This window comes from Habropoda laboriosa, unplaced genomic scaffold (genome assembly GCF_001263275.1).
Source record: "Habropoda laboriosa isolate 0110345459 unplaced genomic scaffold, ASM126327v1 scaffold556, whole genome shotgun sequence".
Classification (NCBI taxonomy): Eukaryota; Metazoa; Arthropoda; class Insecta; order Hymenoptera; family Apidae; genus Habropoda; species Habropoda laboriosa.
Genome location: NW_017100653.1, coordinates 236,306 through 258,073, shown reverse-complemented (window position 1 = coordinate 258,073; position 21,768 = coordinate 236,306). Strand labels below are relative to the sequence as shown.

Here is a 21,768-nt window from a genome sequence, read left to right as displayed (position 1 = left end):
ATGCTTAGACGAAGCTTACGAGTGTATTAAGGGGTGAGATAAATTTCAAAGTGTCAAAACGTATGTTCCTATTAGTTACGGACACATCTGTCGCGAAAGGATAGATAAAAATTGCATACGAGATTTGATAAAACAAATGTCCGGACCAGTGTCATGAAACACTCTTTGTAGTCAGTTTTAGAGATTGCTTTCAGACGAGACTTCGAATTTTCCTTTGTCGCTAGAATCGCTTCGAATGAATTCTTTAGTGAACATGCTGGACAGAGAAATAAAGTTTACCTTCGCTGACAATTGAAACCGTACTTCAATGAAATCCATTTTACAAATCGTGAAGATAAAGAAAATCGTAACGAAACACCCTGTAAAATGCTCGCGTGAAGTTTCTACTTTCGATCTTTCTTCGTTGCGAAAACAAATTAAACGTCCCTGCTTCCACAAACAAACCTCGACAAACCTAGCAGCTCCCTTCTTGCCCAGGATTAACAAATTTTCATCAGCGATCCAAAAGGTTCGTCGACAAATATCCCCAAAGTTTGCGCACGTTTCGCCGTTACCTTTATCCCCCACGTTTTCGGACATCTCGGCGTGCGGAAGGAACGTCGGGTTGAAAACGATCGCGCCAAATCGTCGCGGTCGATCGGTCTCGCGAGGACACGAGCAGCCCAACGGAGGCGACACTTGCCGAAAACTTTCACGCGCGCGATAAAAGCCAGATGGAGAACGAGCGTGGCTGAAAACGACCTTGGAACTTCAGATTCGCCGTACAGAACGGCCATAAGCGGCGCCATACTCAAGCTGCAGGAAGAGGGGAAGCTGCACTTGCTCAAGACACGCTGGTGGAAGGAGAAACGTGGCGGAGGATCTTGCAGGGTGAGCATGCAAACATCTTCCGAAGTCAATAAGTAAGCACGACGAAAAATTTTCGTTCTTTGAAAAAACGTATACGAGTAAAAAAGGGTAGATAGAACGTAGCGCGAGAAGCCAAAACTATTCGTCGCTAGAATTTGTTAGCCAAAAACTGTGGCTTCGGGACGTAGTTGTTGTACGGACACAGTTCAGCCGAAATCTTTTCTACTTTCTGCCTGAAGATCATCTTTCTGGAGATTTAAAAGGGCGAAGCTTTGTGTTTGCTCGGACAAGGGGAATCGCATTGTGCCGTTCTTCGTTGCGTTTACTGTGTTTTGTTAAATTGTTTGTGCTCGGTGGAATACTTCGTTCAAGACAGATGAAACCTTCTTCGAAATGAGAAATAGTTGTAATTCTGTAACGTGCTGAAATTCTTCGTATCGTAACTACGACTATTTTTCATTCCTCTTACAAATTTCATTCACCTTCGTTTTATACTTCCGAGAAAATACAACCCTTTTAATCATTTTATTCCAAACATCAAACCTCGTGCGAGACCATCGTAAAAGTGTACACATGAAATAATAACAAATTCTGAGGCATAGTAATTTAAATTCAACGCCTCTCGCGTGATCGTAAGATCGCAAGATCCTCTCGTTCACATCAACTCTACAGTTGGTATTTAATTAAGAAAAATTCCTGAGAAGAATCACTCGTGAAAATCGCTGTCGGAAAATTTTCAAACGAATTTTCCTTGTTCTTTTTACCAGGACGACACCTCGAAGAGCAGCTCGACGGCGAACGAGCTAGGCCTGGCGAACGTCGGCGGGGTGTTCGTGGTGCTGATGGGCGGGATGGGGATCGCTTGCGTGATCGCGGTGTGCGAGTTCGTCTGGAAAAGCCGGAAGGTCGCCATTGAGGAACGGGTGAGTGAGGTCAGATAGCACGTCGAAGAGAGCGTGATCGCGCCTGAAGTAACGTCGTCCAACACGCACCTCGATCCCGACGCGATCTACCCCGACATACCGCGCGAATACATCAGTTGATGTTCGCGCGATGGTGGAGTTCCTCTTTAATGGTCACGGTGCACCCACAAAACCACTCGGGTCTGATCGTTTTCTCGCTGTGATCGATGAAAATCACCAACGAACGCGAACGAAATAAACAGAGAGAGAGAGAGAGAGAGAGAGAGAGAGAAAAAGAGAGAGTCTTTGTTCTAGCCAGAGAGTGAAACGGTTGATTGATAATCGCAATTGCTAATTCGCGTTCCTTTCCTCGTTCGTCTTCCGTCTTTCCTTCGTCTGTTATCCGACAGGGGAAAGAATTTAGAACGCGAGATAAGTGAAAAGATACTGTGGCGTAAATGCGTCTTTGTTCTCTCGGTTAGAGTAATTACTCGCGCTGACTTCGCCATAGTTCCCTGGCTACGATGCTTATTTGGTATTCCAAGTTTTTCCCTTCCCACTTCGCCGTCCGTTTCTTTTCCACCGTTCGGAAGTCTGTCGAAGAGTACAGAAGCGGGTAAAAAGATTTAAAAGGATCGCGTTTGATCGATTCGAATTTACCATTTAAATTCGAGCCTTCGCCCTCGGGATTATGGGTATTTACCTCGCGATCGTTAAGAAGAAAGGACAATCGAGAAGTGGAGCGATATCAGAGTGCATTCTGCTGTCGCCGAGTGAAAATATCATTTAGCGTGATAAATAAGGCAGAGAAAGGACAGAATTAAAGCGACGATATCCTTGCTAAATATTTCACCGTCGATCTTCCTCGTTAAACGAATCACCTCGAACGAAACTAAGAAAGTACGATAACTTCTGAAAAATCGGTAGATGAGAAATTTCCTCGAAAGTGAACAAAAGAAAACGGCAAATAAATTCGTTCCATTTCGACGATCACGAATATAAGAGCACACGTTCGAAAGAAAGAACGAGAGTTTCCTCCTGAAACCGTGAAACAGAGAACGGAATCCATCGATACTCGCGAAGTTGGAGGAAAAGTGTGGCGCCGCGCGTGCAACAAAAGAATTTCCTTTCTCTGCGAGGGAGAAATTCCGCGCGGGCGGCTCAACAATGAAATTAAGGCGCGGGAGGCCGGAGAAACGCGAGCAGAAAGCTCGTGCCGGGGCTCGCGTGTCTACAATATGTATTCGAGCTGCCGTTTGCGTACATTCAAGCGGTAGGCAAACAGGCAAGTATTTGAGAAGGGCTCGTCCACAAATACGGATATGCAGCTTTGCGCCGGTGACCTCGCGTACTCGAGAGCAAACAATTCCACGAGCCAACAAACGTCAGGTATTGCTGTTCCCCCTTCGGACCGCGCTACTTCAGACCGCAACAGAGAGTAGCCGTGATACTTGTTCGAATCTGGAACTGCTAATCGTTTTAACCGTGCGCCCCGAGCGCAGCTCCCGAAGATCGCGGTACACTATCGACTCGATTTCAGCCTCTTTTCACCGATCTCGTCGTAAATACCAGACTTTTCTTCTTTGCGCTGCCTCGCTTATTCCGGAGAATTAATTTGCAATTCTTTTGTCTTTCTGTTTTTAGTCAGACTATTCGCTAGATATCGTCGTTGCAACAGCGAACTTGCGGAAAATTCGTTGTTCGGGAGAGAAGAGAATCAGTTTGTCGATTAACGTGAAACCACCTTTGCAACGATTTTCTCATATAAATTGCACGGTTGGTGGATGAAATCGGTGCAACCGTGATTTTGTATTAATCGAGAAGGTACGAGTAGATATTTTCTCCGTTGCAAAATGAAACTTTTACAATTTCGCAACTTTGCGATTGGAAGGACGATATTTTTCCAGAGGATGTTGCAAAAATATGGACACCTTTTCGATTTATTAGAATCTACGAAATTCTCATGTTTCGTTCAAATTTGATCCGTTAGAAGATTAAACTCGGATCGACATTTCTATATATTTTAATAAACGAAACATTTTTCGATTTTTCGTTAATAAAGAGATGTAAAAGTGAATCTTTTCCATGTACCGCGTCGATAATCCTGTTCCCGATGACTCGAACTTTGTCTTCCATTGATCAACGCTCGTACGTCGCGTTCTCCGTTTCTCCGTTCACCAAACTTCCGTCCCGATCTCACTATCAGCAATTCCGCATAAACGTCGTAGCCTCTAATTCAGAATGATCATATTTCGTTGTCGAGAAGAATTACAAAGAAACGTGAACCGCGCGTCCATCAATGATTCATCATCGATCACGATACCAATCTAACGCAATCTTACCCGAGCATTTTCGTGTTCTGTTTTAGAAGCAGAAATCCTCGGGGAAACCGATCTGCGAAGCTTTTACCGATCTACACTAGCGGACGATCCTGTAGGGATCCGCTTGCGAACCAAAAATTAAAAGCGAACGAAAACTAATGACAGAAAGAACGAACGAAAAGAGATTCCTATGCCCGAGAAAAGCGTATCTGACCCGACGGACCTAAGGAGGAACTCCACCACCAGTGATCGAGAAACTGTGTGAAACACTGACAGACACAAACTGTAGAAAGTTCAAACGAAACGTATAATCAAAAGAAGGAGCAACGATCCTCGACCTTTCCAGTTTTTATCTCTTCCCTCTTCGAGAAACCGTAATCTCGACCGACAATCTAGCCGGAACATTATCGGCGGCACACTAGCCAATCAATTATTATCGAGTAACGTACGGTGTCGTTGGAATTTCATTAAGCAGAGAGAAAGAGAGAAAAGTGGAGAGAGAAGGGAATGAACAAAAAAAAAAAAAAAAGAACAGAAAAGAGAAAGAAGAAGATGGAACAGTGTCCGAGGGGGAACGTTCGATTTCCAAAGCTAGAAACGAAAAAAATCGCTTTCTTTTTATCCGCAATTCTTCCAACGACGGACCTGTGAAACGGCGCAGATATTGAAATTGGAAAGGTCAACGCGTTTGCCATTTGCTCATATCAAACATTTTTTAGATTAATTCACGATCGACTTTGAAGGCCTCGCAGCGAGAAGGAAACGGTCTTCTTTCTCTCTCGTGCGATTGTTAAATATTACAAAACCAGATAAGAAATAATAAAGAAAAAGAAATAATAATTATAGACGCAGCGTGGCACTCTTTTTTTTAAGAAAGGAAAAAAAAAAAAGTAACTTAACGAACACGCCGCGATCGCGACTGAATCACGTGCTGCAGAGTAACGAACTGTTTACACGAACAATCACAATTTTATACCGATTAGATTAATTAATGTATAGCGTCAGGTTGGAAACGTTTTACTGTATGTACATACTGTGTAGCTCGAGGAGTGAATCGCTTACTCGAAAAGTGGAGTCTGTGTGTTTCTTCGAACATTCAAATAGAAAAACAGAAAAGATCCAGCGAATAGTTCACGCGAGAAAGAAAGTCCACGAGAAAGAAGCCTACAGACTCCCTGTACTTGAGAAACGAAGGAACTCCGTAAATGCGATAGACGATTCTGTATGTCTCGGCTCGTATATAAAACTTGTATCATACGAAATGACAAGAGAGGGAGAGAAAAAAAAAGGGGGGAAAAAACGAGATGAAGACAGTGGTCGCAATCGAAAAGTAGACGTAAACAAAAAAGAAAAAACAAGAAAAAAAAAAAAGAAATGCGAATCACACGTACGGTTCGAAAGGACACGCGCACGATGTGTGACAGTTTAGTATGACATTGTTAGTTGTGTCGCAATGTTTCTTGCCTCTCTTTCTCTCCCGCCACGGATACGCAGGAGGTGAGCAACTTTTCTACTATGTCTCTGCTACTCGTTGTGTCACAGCACTGGTCGATTTGACAGATCGTAGAGCATGAGATTTTTCTTTATTTCTGGATAGACGCTTTTATGCCACTAGCCTGTAATTATTCATGTTCGAGGCGACCCACGATGTTGGAAATGGGATTGTGTGTTAAACGAACACGAGGGAAATGTGGATGGTAGTCTACGTGTATCTAAAGTTCAACACGTTACTGTATATATATATATATTTTCGAGCAAATACGATCGAATGGGAAAAGTTGCTTTACTAGAAAATTGAAGTAAAATTGAAATAAAATATTGTTAAGAAAATCTGTCTCCATTTCCATCATTATCATCACTTTCTAACTGTGAAATAAAAACGGTAGAACGATAAGAAAAATTCATCTAACTCACGTATGGTGTAATTGCAATGATTTATTCAGTCTTAAGTTCTCCTCCATCGCAAATTGAATTTTCTTATCGAAACTTCATTTTGCCTGCTTACAGCTTAGCTGTCCTTTTTTGCAACACAACTTGTCACAAGTGTTACAGATTATTTCTTGAAGATCGCACGACTGATCCTAAGAGACATACTTACCTATCTACGTTTGCTTAATCCTCTATACTGTTTCTTTCACTTCTTCGCAGCTTGTGTAAGATAATCATCTATGTCGCATGCTTACGTTTCAATAAAATCGTTTATCTCGGAATAAGTCAGCTCGATGCTATGACGCGTCGCGCAAACCTGAAAGTCTCCATCAGCCGTGCACGCTAGAGTGTCTGACTAAAACTCCACAATCTACTGCAGAATCTCCAACCCTACGAACCGTCTCAATCTTTCAAACACAGTGTCACATTAACAATTTATACCAAAAACAATATCAAACATTCCCAAAACATCCTATCTTCCTTTCCCTAAAAAAAAAAAAAAATACTACAAACATCGACAAACTTGTCGAATAAAAGAAAAATCCCCTGAAACGCATTTTTCGCTCTCCTCATCCCCCGGAACAAAAACCGTGAGAAATAAAATCCCGCATTCAGCTGTCGTTTCCTGACAGAGTATTACGCGTCGATAAAAAGTTACCGCGCCGGTAAAACTTGCTATCTCGGTGGAGCCGGGTGTCGGTCGCAGGTTTGCAGCGTGTCGAGAAGCTTATGAAACTCGCGTTCAACGGCGATGAATACGCGTCATCGCGCTCGAGCTGACGCGATGGTTCGCGGCTCTTTTAGAGAGCTGGGGTACGATGACGAGGTTGCAGCGTTGCTTTGCTGGAACTTTCCAGAAGTCCGTGTGCTCCGAGATGGCGAGCGAGCTGCGTTACGCGCTGGACTGCGGGAACGGCACGAAAAAGCCGGCGAAGAAGACGCTGTGCCACCGCGAGAGGCAGCAATCGAATCTGTCGATCGTGTCCGAGGAGGGCAGGTATCCGGAGTGCAACAAGTACAGACACTTCGTGGGCAAGGCGCCTCTGACCTGAGAGGCTCACGATCTCGTCGTTCAGAGAAGACGCAGCGTGTACGAAGCTGATCGTAAGAGACTGGATTTTCGAACTGTCGAGTAAATTCGAACGAGCAATCGAAGTCGTCCACCTTCTTCAGCTGCTCTCTATCCTTCCTTGGTACTTTCTGGTTATTCTGTCTGGTTTTTTTTTCTCTTCCATCTGAGAATGTGTTTCTTTTCTTTCTTTTTACGAGTGAGTAAGATAGTCCAATTAGAGTTGGCTTAGAATTGATCGTAAAACGCGCGAGACAACGTTGCTCGCTGTTTGAACGAAAAAGATTAACGAGCAACCTCGAGATCCTTTGTCTTTCGTTGCGCCACTCGTGGCAAACGAGGAGGATTTCTCCTGTGAAAATGGCTCCAGAGCCGAGATCGCGTGAACTGTCGCCATGAAGTCGAACGCTGATTGTCTCAGCTGTTGTGAACTTTGTGGTAGAATGAGAAAAAAAAAAGGGAAAAGGAGAGAGAGAGTATGTGTGTGTATGGATCGAGGGACATTTAATTTTCACGCAGTAGGTAATCGGATTTCCGTTAAGGGTACCTGTGAGCAATGTGATTTCTCTAATGGAAAATCGATCTGTGTATTCGCGCCCCGTTTATTGTTCGGGTTTTAATTCAGATTAGAGCGAAATATTCCCGCTAATGATATTTCCGTGTTCTATTAATTTCGTTAAACTGCTTCGAGGGCATGAATGCGTTAAATTTGAATAGATCAATTTCGGGGACAGATAGAGATGCAGGAAATGATTATACAGGAAACGACGTCGCTTATGGGTATTTCTGATTATTATTTTCCACGCTCGCGTATTCATGGTGAATAGATTCTCGTCGAAATAACATTAATCACATCGTTAACGTAAAATATAGTTTCCATATGTTGCTATTTCTCCTGATTTTTTCCTTGGCATTTTTCTAACGATAAATTCGATTGTCATAAAAATTGAAAAATACTTCTACGCGATTTATTTCGTCGAAATTGCAGAAAAAAAGAAAAAACCATAAGTCGACATCTTCCGCGCGACAAACGCGAAACGAACCTTTCAGACGAACGTGTGTACGTGGAGAATGATCGAGAGGGCAAAGTGTGGATTTAATCGATGCATGTGAAACGCTATTCGAACAGCGAACATGATTTCACGAGTGAATCCCGATGACTCCGTCGTCGCCAACCACGTGGTTCATTTTAAAACGAAAGTACGACGAAATCATTCGAAAGGATGAACAAGGTAATTAACGCTGTACAAATTGTCTCTGTCTGTTCGATGGCGTTACATCCTTTTTAGTGTAAATAATCATACCTAATTGTTAAGATTACGAGGTAAACACCGTCGCGTCTATTCACTATGACATTGTATCATAGGACGTTCATGGGACGATCTGTTCATACTACTAGCAAAAAGAGTACGTCTTCGTTTAAGGAAACCTTCCGATGGTGTAAAAAAAAAAAAACAAATAACGTGTCCATGCGTGCGAGCAAGCGTCGTAGATATTTGACATCGAGTGTAGATAGAAGAGATGATTTTATATTTTCATTTAACACGATCCATAGTTTTCCCCCAGCGTTCGAATTTTCCCACCTCGTTAACGCGGAATTTCATTGATCTATCTGTGCGTGACTGCAGATTTCATCGAAATTTACAACGTTCTCGTTTGTCCGTTCAAAATTTCTGCTTCGTTTCGAAGCAAGTTATCGTCGTGTGATAATGTTGGAATAAAATGTTTCGATATGAAAACCTTGCGATCTTTGTTTGTATACTTTGTTGTACCGATATCTTCTTAAGAGTTCAACGTTAATTTAAAGTGATATTTTATATTTTAACTGTGTACTTATACACGTAAAATCTTCTCACTTGAAAACTCAATTAAACCATCTCCACGTCGAAACAGATTTCACTCGCTGGTCGCAACGTAGCAATGTTTCCTTCTTAAGCATCCAACGGTTCAAAGGATTAAGCCGGTTAACAGAGTTAATGGAAAGCCTGTTTGCAGCTGGTACGTCGCCGTTCACGAACGCCACGAACTGAGCAGTATTAATTTCCGTCTTCCTTCACTTCCAAGGTGTAAACACTCGCGAATATCGTACGTGCACAGATGCTCGGCAAGCTTCTATCCCTTTCCCTCGAGCGATCGAGATTTCTTCTTGGACGCAGATAGATCAGTGGAATGATATTAACGTCGAGATTCGAATGTTCGATACTCGATAATGTCCCTGTGATCATCGTCGTTACGCGACTTTTGAGAGACCGTGTACGAAACGTCGACTTTAAGGATTACCTGTCCTTTTTCTTTTCTTTTTTCTTCTTTCACTATCGACTCGTTCATCCGCCGATGTGTGTACACACCGAATCGAATCGTAATAAACGTACAAATTGCGAGAGACCCGCATGAATGACACATTCATACGTACACTCCCGTTCACAAGTATCGAGACACTGAATGTGAAGGAAAGCTGAATAGTCGTTACAAGTTTCTCTAGATTCTTAAATACTCGGATTAAGACTACAAGATTCTCTTTTTATTTTTTAGGCTTCTGTTTATCTGTGTTAATGTTCCCATTTATTCTGGAATTGTGCAATTTTTCAATTTCTTTTATTCCTCAAATTTGGTTCCACTTTTTAAGTGCTCAAGTGTTTTTCTTATTTTTTTAAAAATTTATTAATCTGTGCTTGATCCAATTACTGTGAAATTGAGAAATTTTCTAGATTTTTTATTCCCCTAATTTGGTTCTACTTTTATAGTATTTCAAGTCTTCTCTTTTCACCTTTTATCTGTCAAACCTCGTACTTTTACTGGTACATGATATTAATTTTGGCGAAGAAATGTAACGGAGAATAATACTTTCAGCGTCCCAACACTTACAAACGGCAGTGTACATACATAAATGAACCGCGTATTATACACGTACTTGTAAATATTGTCTGTATTGCGTACACTGCGTTCACGTCGTAACGAGTTTGTTAAGAGCCTATTGATTATACTTCTTACATAAAGTGTACTACGAGCATCATATTAAACGTGAATAAACTCATCGTCTGTAAATTCTCACTGGACGTGTTTCGTTTTTACTTGGAGGAATGTGGAAAGGATCGAAGGAGGATTTCCATTGAATTTGAAAACATCACATCCACCAATTACTCACGTTTCACATTACCACCTATCCAGCTTCGTAACTTCAAATTTCAATACGCTTTTCTTTCACACCTATTCAACAATTCAAAATAAACAATATTAAAGTCCTGAAAAATCTAGTAAAATGACAGACGTATTTTAATCTCGTTAAGCTTAATAATTCACGTATCACGCAATTAATTAAATTTCAAGTAAAAAAAAAAATGAAAAAAATACTTAAAAGGAGTTAACACTGATTGAAAAAAAAAACCTAATTAAAAGCCACGTTTTTTCAACACGAACGATTTCATCGCGTCATCGACGATTCAATTACAATCCAATCTCCATCGTGCCGTTTCTCGAAAAGCCTTCTCAACCTTGTGTATCGTATGATCGATTGCCAGAGGTGTCAGGTTCTTCCGTTTCAGCCAGAAAATTATTCCAACGCGTAATATACTTAACCCACGCCATAATCCCCTCGTTGATTACGACAGAGAAGTTCTGCCTTAACCACGGCCGCGTAATTGGTCCCCGGGAAGTTCTACTTTTACATCAATTGCCGCAGCCTTCACTCTTCGTTCTCTTGATTAGAGAACTAAATCCCAAACCGCTAACGTAACTAATTCACTAATGTATCCAACTTCCACGGCTCTTACCTTCCCTTTGCCCCCAGGACGCTAACGTACCTATTTAATTTACTTTGCTCCCTCTTTCTCTCTCTCTCTCTCTCTCCCCCTCGTGCTTTCCGCTCTTTCCCCTCCCATCCTTATGTCTTCTTATCTCTGCTGGTTCATCTACATATCTTGATCTTTCATCCCGCGTTTCGCCGGAACGCTTGTTTTCAGGCGAATCGTTGCATAAATTTGGAAAGATGCTTGTTTCTGTGAAACAAGCCTCTCGAATCGGGCATACCGTGAACTGGTGAAGTGGAGAAGAAAATTAGACAAGCCACGTGTTAGAATAATTTTCAATAAAGGAGAAAATAGATATAGTGTGTGCTTTTTTTTAATACGACAGTGAATCGAACAACCAAGTGTTCGAAATTTGATAGAACACCGATTCAGAGTATAAAATGTCCATTGGCGAGGGATAAAGCGAGGTAGAGTTTGGGAAATTCTTTTGAAATAAAAATCCAACGGATACTTTTGCGTAAGATGAGAAGTTTCACCGTTGAAAATCCTCTTTATTTCGTCGCACGACTCTTTCGGATAGAAGTTGGGCGATCAACTTGCTCGTATAAAACATGCCAGAGGATTTGCCGTACGAAAGTATCGATGTACGACTTTGAATCTCCCGCTGTAACACAGATATGATACGAACGATTCTCGAAAAGAAGGCTGTAAAAGGAAAAAGGAAACTGTAGCTGCGCCTGAAAAGGACAGTTTTCCAAGAAAGAAGGTGAACACACTATCAAAAGTAACAGCCGTTTTGCCTGACTCTACCATCGTGTTCACGTCACGTATCACGTTTTTACGGTGAATTTAACTACAGTTCGCAGCACGCTGTTGACTACCCTGTCGTCGTATCCGTGAAATTCCTGTAACTTTTGCACTCAAGGGTCCGCCTCCGCGGGAAAGGGTATCGCTAATGCGATTTTAACGTTACGGAAAGGTAATCACGCGTAAGTAGAGCAACCTTTCTCCAAAATTAAAAATTTTTAACGCCGGTTCTTCGATGAACCTTTCAACGTGAAAAATACCGGGGGAAAGATAACGAGGTAATATACGATAACGATCGACTTGATGAAACTAAACGACTGCACACATTCTCCAGTAAAATCGATCCTTTCTCCGACAATTACTGTTAAAAACACACACGCACCGAGAAAATTTCTTAAAAATGTAGAAAAGAAAAAATGGAAGTATTCTCGAACTTTCTGGAATAAAGTACAGGATACACAGTTTCTCCGAATGAAATCCCACATTCCCAGGAGTTCACTCGTAATCAAGGATCACGCGACACCGCTTATTTTCATCGCGCGAGCACGCCTCCCGATCCCGCAAACTTTCCACCGCTAAACGTGACAAATTTCCTCCGTAAAACGCTGTTTGCGTTTCGCAAGATAACGACCGTGAAATTCTTCAGCGGTTCCTCGTGTGTCTTCCATCGCGAACAGAAGAGGGGACAAACGCGAGTAGAGCGGGAGAGGTGAATCTTTCTCGAAATAAGAAATGGAGCGGCGACATTTTCTAAGAGAGTGGAGACGCGAGGTTGAAAGAGTGGCAGGCAAGCAGCGTGGTCGTGTCTAACAATAAAGTTAAGTTCTAGGTAGATGCCCGCCATGTTACGACGGCACAAAACGAATCCAAGTGGGTTGGGAAGGGAGGGCCGGCCGCGTGTGCGCAGTGAAAAGGCACTCGTGAAGCGGCGTTCGGAATTAGAGTGGAAGCCGCGAGGTTCGTTCTGAAAAGCACGTTTATCAAACTTCTGTTCCAGGTAACGAGCCGTGGTTGTAATCGTAATTTTAGGTAAGTTCCCTCTTCCTTTTACGCTCGTCGCATGGACGGCCGCTTTGTCCTATCCACGTTTAACCTACGGCCGCTTGCGCTCTAAACTTTCGTTCGAGCATGAAACGAGCACACCGCGTAACCAGTTTTCCTTCTCGTTGCCTTCGATTCGACAATTTTTTAATTGCCTTCTTCCCGTGCCGCGCGTCAACCATCGCTGAACTCGCCTAGCTAACAGCTTCGTAGAGTATCATTTCGATTCTGTACAAGTTTCTTCGATTAACTACGAGAAGAGAAGAGTGTTCGAGGATGCGTAGAGAGAGAAGCTCTCTCGAGAATCCAAGATTTCTAGAAGTTCTCTGGAGCGGTTATTTTAACAGCGACGATAGTATTCGCGGAACGAGAAACACGCGGAACGACACTGCTGAGAAATCCGTGAACGACAGCCGAACGATTCCGTCGCAAAGAAGAGCATGGTCGATTGCAATTCGACGAAAACTATGTCACAGAGGTTAAGCGACAAGCTAGTGGCAGCGACGGTCTAAATATAACGGGCGTCGGTGACGAGCACTCCAAGATTTTCGTGTGTTTTCCGTGCGATTCGGACCCGCCTGAATATGGCAGACGTCGCGCGATTTTTCGTGGGCCCGTATCACCTGTGCCGATACGCGACGCGTAACGACCGCGGCGGATCAATGAATGAAAAAGAACACGCCAGACAGCGTGCGTTTGGCAAGGTGACAATCGCGCGACGCGACGCTCTGAATGCGCGCGGCTAAAATCGCGTGGCGTCCGCGAGGACGACGCGTCGCTTGGCGTCGCGACGTTTCGGTGACGGGGAAAACACGCCGTGGCGCAAAAATCGTTCCCGCTAAAATTATCCCGCGTCGCGATGCCGACTGACGTCGCGTGTCCCCATTTTTGTCGATGATGTGCAAATTTCGAACGCGGAGCAACGGTTTCCACCGGATAAAAGCTTTCCGTCAAACAGAGCAACTGCCAGGCTAACTGAACGCAATTATACTTTGATGAAAGACGATATCGTGTATGATCCAAGGTACGATAAATGGAAAACTGTGATCCTCGTTTGACGGAGGACCTGTACTTTTAGTCGAAACATTTTCACGTCGAAGCTGAGAGCATTCCAAGGGTTCGATTTTACGGTTATTATATACACCTCATCTTTGAAGCTTCGTTAATAGTCTATCGGAGAAATTTGCCCGGTACTTTGTAAATTAGGAATCTCTTTAATTAGATGAAGATCCTCTCCTCGTTTTAGGTTATTCTTGCGCCTTTAAGAAGTTCAAAGATTTATGCTCCTAATTCGCTTAACATGTTGCTGTTTGGAAACTGGATAAAAAGCAGACAACAGAGGAAAGAGAGAGAGAGAGGTTATTTACGAGACTTTACACAGTAGTTTTCTCGTTAATCAAACACACAATCCAGTTCATTAATGATCTCTACTTTCAACCCACGTTCGAGATTCTATTTTTACATTCGCCGTTTCTCCTACTCGAGCTCTGCGAATCTTTACGACTGCGAGGCTCGAAGAAAAGAAGAAAGAGTATCGACGGTGTAATAACCCTTTTTATCAGTTTGAAAAGAAAAACAGCCAGAGGGGAAGAAAGTAAAGCGATCGAGCGTGAAAATGTGACAGGTTTCGAGAAGCCTCCTTCGGCAGCTTCAAATAAATAGGCAGACTCAATATCGGAGGATTGATTTTAGACGGTTCTAAATATTTACGCCAGCCCGAGAATTCGAGCGTGTAAATGCTTCCCAACTGGTTTACACAACGTCGCGTGGTTAAGTGCTCGTTCGAATCCCAGCGGTCTGCCCAGGCTTCTGAATCGCGTATACGCGATCTTATTGCAAATAAATTCGCGCCAGTTCAGTTCTCGACTGGGGCTGTCTTTGAAGTTAATCACGGTTCCACTAGCCGAGCATTTGTACAGATGGATCCAGTTGGCCAGCTGTTTTCTTGAGAACGTTTATCGTCTAAATTTGCTCTGAACCGGTACGATGTTGTCCCTCGGAAAACAAAGTTGCCCGGTGTGTTGTTCTTCTCTCTTCATTTGCTGTTTCTTTTTCCTTTTGCACTTTTATAACTTCTCTTTTTCAAGGTAAACAAGATTGTGTTTGAAGTTTGTTCGAAATCGTCTTTCCACACTTCTTTAATCTTTATGAGTGCAGAATGACTGTAAGATGCTAGTCAAGTGTCTTCCGTTGATCTTCTTCTTCACCTGCGCTCTGGGATTCCCCAAGAAAGTTCACATAGGTGAGAGGATAAATTCGTTTCGGTCATCGAGCTGGACACGGATCGGTTTCTACGTCTCGTATAAATCTTGCCTCGAGCTTAACGAAATTTATAATACTCTCTAGTCGATGATACACGACTTTCGCCATCGGCCGTGTCCAACTTGCGTGCTTCACGCGTGTATTAATAGAACGCCTCGTCCAGAGAGACACGTGTCTTCACGTAATTCTTTCAGGAGGACTGTTCGACGATGACGGGGGAATTCAGCGTACCTTCGAAACGTCTATAAAATCGGTGAACAAAGAACGACACGAGAACGTGGAATTTGCTAATGTGTTCCTCGTGGCGGAATCGATCGAGGTCGGAACAGATCCTTTCGACGTGTCGCAAAAAGGTACGGTTATTCTCTCGTGTATATGTTTCCTGGTTTCCTTCTATTTAATCGACGTTCTTTGATATATTCAGTATGCGAATTGATGGAAACTGGGGTGGCCGCAATTTTCGGGCCTCAAAATAGGGTCACCTCGGAACACGTGCAGAGTATGTGTGACACCATGGAAATGCCGCATATTTATGGTAGATGGGAACCCTCGCAGACTCGTGGCAAAGGGATAAACTTGTTCCCACACGCGGAAACACTCTCTCTGGTACGTAAAACGCGAGAAGAGCTTTCGTCCATTTTCTGTTACGTTGAAAAATTTATAGGGACCCTAAGGTCGTAGCTTAAGAGCTTACTCTTGACTATTCACTTGATTATTCACTCTTTTGGAAATATTTCCGACGAGTGTACTTTCGTATTTCCCTTCGCTGAGGAAATTATTGAGAATGAATTTCTTTTTCTGCAGAGTTTCGATTTCAAATATTAAATATTCTATAAAAATCGTATATTTTTTTAAAATTAAAGAGCTGTCCATAAAGAAATTTATTGTTAAACATTCCGTTAGTTGAAGAATCGTAAAATTTTTCATTTAAAAGAAAATGTAATTTTTCGAAGTTTGTAGTGCTTGTCCTAGAAAAGTAGCCATTACTAAGCATACACCTTCGCGAAATAATTCAATCGAGGGAATATTTGATTTGCCGCCAGGTTTTCGATCAAATCATAACTGGTTTCGAATGGAAGTCTTTTGCAATATTATACGAAGGCACCGACAGCCTGATTCGCATTCATCGTTTGCTGGAACGATGGGATGCAAAGGGCCACGCGATCTTTTTGTATCAGTTGGGAGAGGGTCCAAGTTACAGGTAGAAAATTGAACGAAATTATCATAACTCTGCAGGATCCTCTGATTCTTTCAACTCGAATATAACATACTGTTGAATTTTACAGAAAAGTAATACGAGAAATAAAAGACGCGGATATTGAAAATATCCTTATAGAATGCTCGATTGATCTACTCGAAGAGGTATTGAAACAGGCGCAACAAGTGGGCGTTATGTCGGAAAAGAACAAAATTATAGTGACTTCTTTGGTAAATTAATCACCGCGTAATTTAATAGACACGTTCAAATGAAATACTTCAATTTGCTCGTACGAAAATCAATCGTACGTTTCGAGATAATTAAAACGATGGAAATTTCGTTTGTACAGGATCTTCAAACGATCGACCTAGAACCGTATCAATTTTCCGGAGTGAATTTCACCGGGGTGCGTTTAATCGACCCCGACAGTCCAGTTGTAACGAGCATCGTGGAAATGCACAAAAACGAATGGGGTTTGGACGATCCCTCACAATTACGCGTCGAACCTGCGCTCATGTACGACGCTGTGCAACTTTTCGCCAGAGCTTTCAAACGTTTAAAAGACGCCATTAAAGGTGACGTGAAACAATTGCCCTGTAATGGTACCGTTAGCTGGGAGCACGGTTACAGTTTGAACAATTTCATGCGTCTCGTGAGTTCATTGCAACGATAAAACGTTCTGTAGTCGAAATTATTAATTAAAATCACCACCGATTGATTTCAGAGCGAAATGGAAGGTTTGACTGGTCTGATTAAATTCGATACAGCTGGTTTTCGCAGTGATTTTCAGTTGGACATCGTAAGGGTGGCGGAAGAGGGCCTGAAGAAAATCGGAGTGTGGAACAGCACGAACACCGTGGAATGGCAACTGGAATCTCATCCTCCCAAGTCTGACGTCGAGTTGAGCTTGCAGAACAAAACTTTCATCATTTTAATCGCTATCGTACGTGAGGATAGTAAATGAAAAAATTATCCTTCACAAGAGACCAAATTCCAAAGGATAACAAATATTTTATCTCTGGATAAATTTTCCAAATTCCCATACTAAAATTTCACCTTTATCTCGAATATTTGTATTTTAATTCGTAATCTCTTAATTACAAATTTTCCAAGTTTCTAAACCATTCGTCGAACGTAAACTTGACTTGTGACATTTGCAGAATCATCCCTACGGCATGCTGAAGGAGTCAGCGGACATGATGACGGGAAACGATCGTTACGAAGGTTTCGGCATCGATATCATTCTGGAGATAAGCAAGATGCTCGGCTTCAATTACACGTTCGAGGTGCAAGGGGACAACGTCTACGGATCGTACTCGAAGAAGTTGAAAAAGTGGACGGGGATGCTCGGGAAAATAATCGCCGGCGTTAGTAACGTTTAACATCGCGGCGGCGCCGCGTAGGTTAAAACGAAAGAAAGAAAGAAATTCAGGCTTGAAATACAACATCCGGTGAAATCGTGTTGCAGGAAGCTGATCTGGCAATCACAGACTTAACTATAACATCCACACGGGAAGGGGCAGTAGATTTTACGATGCCTTTTATGAATTTAGGTATGACTACCATTTTGATATCACAGCGACGTGTGTACACGTAGAAGAAGGGAACGTAATCTTCTAATTTCATATTCGTCTATATGAAATATATATTTCCTCTACTACTGTCGTTTCCTTTCATTAAAATCTTTACTACGCAGATAAAGTTATACGAGCCCAACTATTAATCCCCCGATTATATCAGACGTTCGTTACATTATACTTAAGCCAAGACGTTAAATTAGTCGTTTATATTCTAATTAAGGAGGAGACAATTGTCGTTTTGATCCTTCCAATGATTGCACGTACGATCTTCTATGTGTTTTCTTTTACTTTCACAGGAATAAGTATCCTGTATAGAAAACCAACGAAAACACCGCCAAGTTTGTTCTCCTTTCTGTCGCCATTTTCGGCTGGAGTATGGTGGTACCTGATCGGAGCTTACATATTCGTGTCCGTGGTGCTTTTCATGATCGGCAGGATATGCCCAGCTGAGTGGAACAATCCCTACCCTTGCATAGAGGAACCGGAGGTGCTCGAAAATCAGTTCACTTTTAAAAATTCTCTGTGGTTCACCATCGGCAGTATTATGCAGCAAGGTTCCGAGATTGCGCCCATGTGAGTGGAATTTTTAAAAATTTTGAAATTTCATCGAGCAATGCATACTCGGAATAGATAATAATTATTATTAATATTCTAATATTCGATAAAGATTATCATAAAATTAATCCTATTCTAATTTTCCTATTCATTATTTGAATGATAATTAACTTTAATATCACAAATATGAAATTTCCATAATTTGATTGCGTTCAACAGAGGACTTTCGACAAGAATGATGGCATCTTCCTGGTGGTTCTTCTGCCTCATCATGGTATCATCCTATACCGCCAATTTAGCCGCGTTCCTGACTGTCGAAACATTAGTGTCGCCCTTCTCGAACGTCGAGGAATTAGCAACGAAGAAGACCATCAAGTACGGAGCTAAAACCGGAGGATCCACCTTGATGTTTTTCAAAGTAAGTGTCTCGAAATAAACGTTCTATATCAAATTCTTCATAATTGTCATAACGCACGGAACGTGAAAACTGATTGGAACAGTTGTCAGTAGCGACGAATTTTACAGGATCGTTACAGCCTACCGATGTACTTATTACACAAATGTAAGAGACGTTTAAATATCTGACTAGTATGATCGTCTGAGTTTCACTAAATCGAAAGAACATTAATACAGTTGCTTTACTTAACTTTCAAATATTAACTGTTCCTGTGAATTCTTACTTATTAACGAATCATTCGAAGGATTAAAAAAGTGTCTGTTCTCTCTGAATGTATCATAACGAACGTATAATTAGTAGTTGCAGTTAAGCATCATTTTGTCTCTCAAATAATGCTTCACCAATTTGCACCGTAATCTCCATCTCTAATTCGTTAGATCGTCGTAGAAAGTAGATTACAAAATCCCCGTTGTAATATCACGAATATTTTCTATTCAATTTCTCCCATACAGTGCTTGAGTAAATAATACAAATCTGTTTGAAATTACGTTCAATTAAAACGCCCTCCTTCATCGTTAGTTTTCATTCAGATCGTATTGTAGAAACGTAAATTGTCATAACCACCAATTAAACTAGATACCGTATGTCGTCTCCTGTCCTCATAGATTATCATCATCGTAGTTTATTAAAAAGTGTAACTACCTTACTCTCTTCTTCTTCTCTCTTGGAAACCGCTTACTAACCGGTCGAACACGAAAACGAACATTAGGCAAATGAAACTTGGTGCCGTTCATTCTAATTCAGTTTTTTCAAAGCATTATGCCCATTCCAAGGATTCCAACTACTCCACGTACAAGGAGATGTACGAGTACATGATGCAGAACGCCGAAGAAGTATTGCCCGCTGACAACGACGCCGGATTGAAGAAGGTGCTCCGGGAAGATTACGCGTTTCTAATGGAGTCAAGCTCTATAGAATACATCACCGAGAGATACTGCAACGTGACGCAGATCGGTGGACTTCTCGACGCGAAGGGTTACGGAATTGCCATGAAAAAATGCAAGTTTTACAGGCATCCTTCGGTATTTTTTTACTTATGGAAAATAGTCGACCAAGTTCGAGCTTCTGGGAGATTTCTCGAGACTTTCGGTAAACATCGCCAAACTTCGCGAACTTCAGAATCCAATAAGCCAATTTCTGGTAACTCTTTCGGAGATGGTTCTTCACCCTAATCGATCGTTTAAAATATACGATTGCAATATCTTTTCTTTTAAATTTTCTGATTTCTTCGTGAAGACTGAACAATCATTTCTTTAGCCATTTTTGAAATTTGTCAAAAGAGAAATGTCTAATTACCGATAATTATTTCTTCTATTAAATTCTTTTAGTCTCGCCGTACCGTCACGCGTTGAACACTGCCGTGTTGAAGCTCCAACAGAGCGGCTTGATCACAGAACTGAAGAAGAAATGGTGGACGCAGAAACGCGGAGGAGGAAGGTGTCGAGTACGTACATTTATAAAACACGAATTTATAGATTTTCCATAGCGATACGATTGAATAACGGCGCGCGAATGATACGTAGGAAGACGGTGGTCAAAGTGCTGCAGAGGAACTGGATCTCGACAACGTGGGTGGCGTGTTTTTAGTACTCACTGTAGGCGTTGCCTCGTCCTTCTTCTACACTATATTCGAATTAGTCTGGGAGGTTGGCTGTACATCACTACGTGAAAACGTAAGAGCTATCGAACGATTGTAATATTTCGTAATTAACCGTAGTGCGGTCCTCGGGTCATTTTTGACCCGATTGAAAAAATTCCTTCTTATTTTTTTAAACTTTACTGTTACCTTAACGTTACATTTAAAGTTTATTGTCCAGGTTCACACGGTATTTTGGTAAAAAAAAATTGTCACACATGCCTTTGTCTTTGGGTCTTTTTCGACCCAAATGGCCAAATTGGAGAACGCACTAGGGTTAAAGAGTACAAAATACCTATAACTCGTCGAAAGATATCGAATGTTAACTTACACGAATAAACTTGCAGATTTCCTTCAAAGAAGAAATGATGGCCGAACTGAAGTTCATAGTAAAATGCAGCAACTCGCCTAAGCCAGTTCGAAGAAGAAAAGGATCGTCTAATCGAAGCGGAGAGGATAGTACCAGAGGTTGCACACCTCCATACGGATTTATACCGGTAATCAGAACCTCGAGCTCTGACGATAAGTGAAGTATGTGATTTGAAAAATATAGCGCTCGTCGTTGAAATTGCGTAGCATATATATATATTTTCAGTCAAATAAATCGATCTTCCTCAAATTTGTTTTTTTTTGTGACGAAACGATTTGTTTGAAACGTTGTGAAATTTCATGTATTCCATATTTCGCTCGAAACTCCTCTATTCCAAAAATCAAATTTTCATTTCCAACAAAATTTTTCGTTCCAACTTTTTTACTCTCCAAAGTGCGAAGTGCGAAACGTAATTGCAAAGTGTGAGCATAACGAAGCGTAACGGCACGTATGAAATGCAACGTGCGAAGTTGAAAATCGAAGTTCGAATACAGCGGTGAAATACGAAGTTAAATGTTCGCGAGAGTGCAATTATTCATTCTGTTTCCATAATAGGAATAAACAATTTACAATTATCGTGAAATACCGAAACAGACACCGTACGCTTCGTGTACACACGCGTACACATGTACATACATCGCAATTCGCGAAATTTATCAAACACGTTAAACCAATGACTGTCGCGTAATCGCGCCTGGAATGATGATCCGTTTCGTGAAACGCTGTTAACAGAATCCCGGCGAAATAATCGTAAATAAGACCAGCGAAAACACCGCGATTAATCGTGGAATTATCCAAATGAAATATGCAAATTGCTTCTGAATAATAACACTTGATTAAATTGGTGCTCGAGGGCCAAGGGGGCGGATAGAGGATCGTGCAATCGAACGAGCCGTATAAAATCTACTGGCGTTTCCAATTGAACTATAAAAACATCATTTTGTCCTTGCCCCGGTGTAAAACACGATCCTAAAAGGAATTTCACGATCACGCCGCCATTCTGGTTTTTCCGGTTCAGACTCTATCTTGAAGACCGCCGCCTACAG

At 41.8% G+C, this 21,768-nt stretch overlaps 1 protein-coding gene across 1 annotated transcript in view; it reads left to right on the top strand.

The window, feature by feature from the left end:
* Window positions 1–20,882, top strand: part of LOC108576817 (glutamate receptor ionotropic, kainate 2-like) — a gene marked incomplete at its 5' end in the record, with an annotated part of 60,636 nt that extends 39,754 nt beyond the window's left edge. The window contains 17 exons of the mRNA XM_017939878.1: window positions 755–870; window positions 1,617–1,772; window positions 6,859–7,051; window positions 15,106–15,279; window positions 15,351–15,532; window positions 15,970–16,127; window positions 16,213–16,354; window positions 16,474–16,776; window positions 16,849–17,067; window positions 17,285–17,491; window positions 17,593–17,677; window positions 18,001–18,277; window positions 18,479–18,677; window positions 19,490–19,715; window positions 20,045–20,160; window positions 20,240–20,389; window positions 20,700–20,882. Coding sequence (XP_017795367.1) covers window positions 755–870; window positions 1,617–1,772; window positions 6,859–7,051; window positions 15,106–15,279; window positions 15,351–15,532; window positions 15,970–16,127; window positions 16,213–16,354; window positions 16,474–16,776; window positions 16,849–17,067; window positions 17,285–17,491; window positions 17,593–17,677; window positions 18,001–18,277; window positions 18,479–18,677; window positions 19,490–19,715; window positions 20,045–20,160; window positions 20,240–20,389; window positions 20,700–20,882 — 3,086 coding nt within the window. The remainder of the gene's footprint in view (window positions 1–754; window positions 871–1,616; window positions 1,773–6,858; window positions 7,052–15,105; window positions 15,280–15,350; window positions 15,533–15,969; window positions 16,128–16,212; window positions 16,355–16,473; window positions 16,777–16,848; window positions 17,068–17,284; window positions 17,492–17,592; window positions 17,678–18,000; window positions 18,278–18,478; window positions 18,678–19,489; window positions 19,716–20,044; window positions 20,161–20,239; window positions 20,390–20,699) is intronic.
* Window positions 20,883–21,768: the final 886 nt, after the last annotated feature.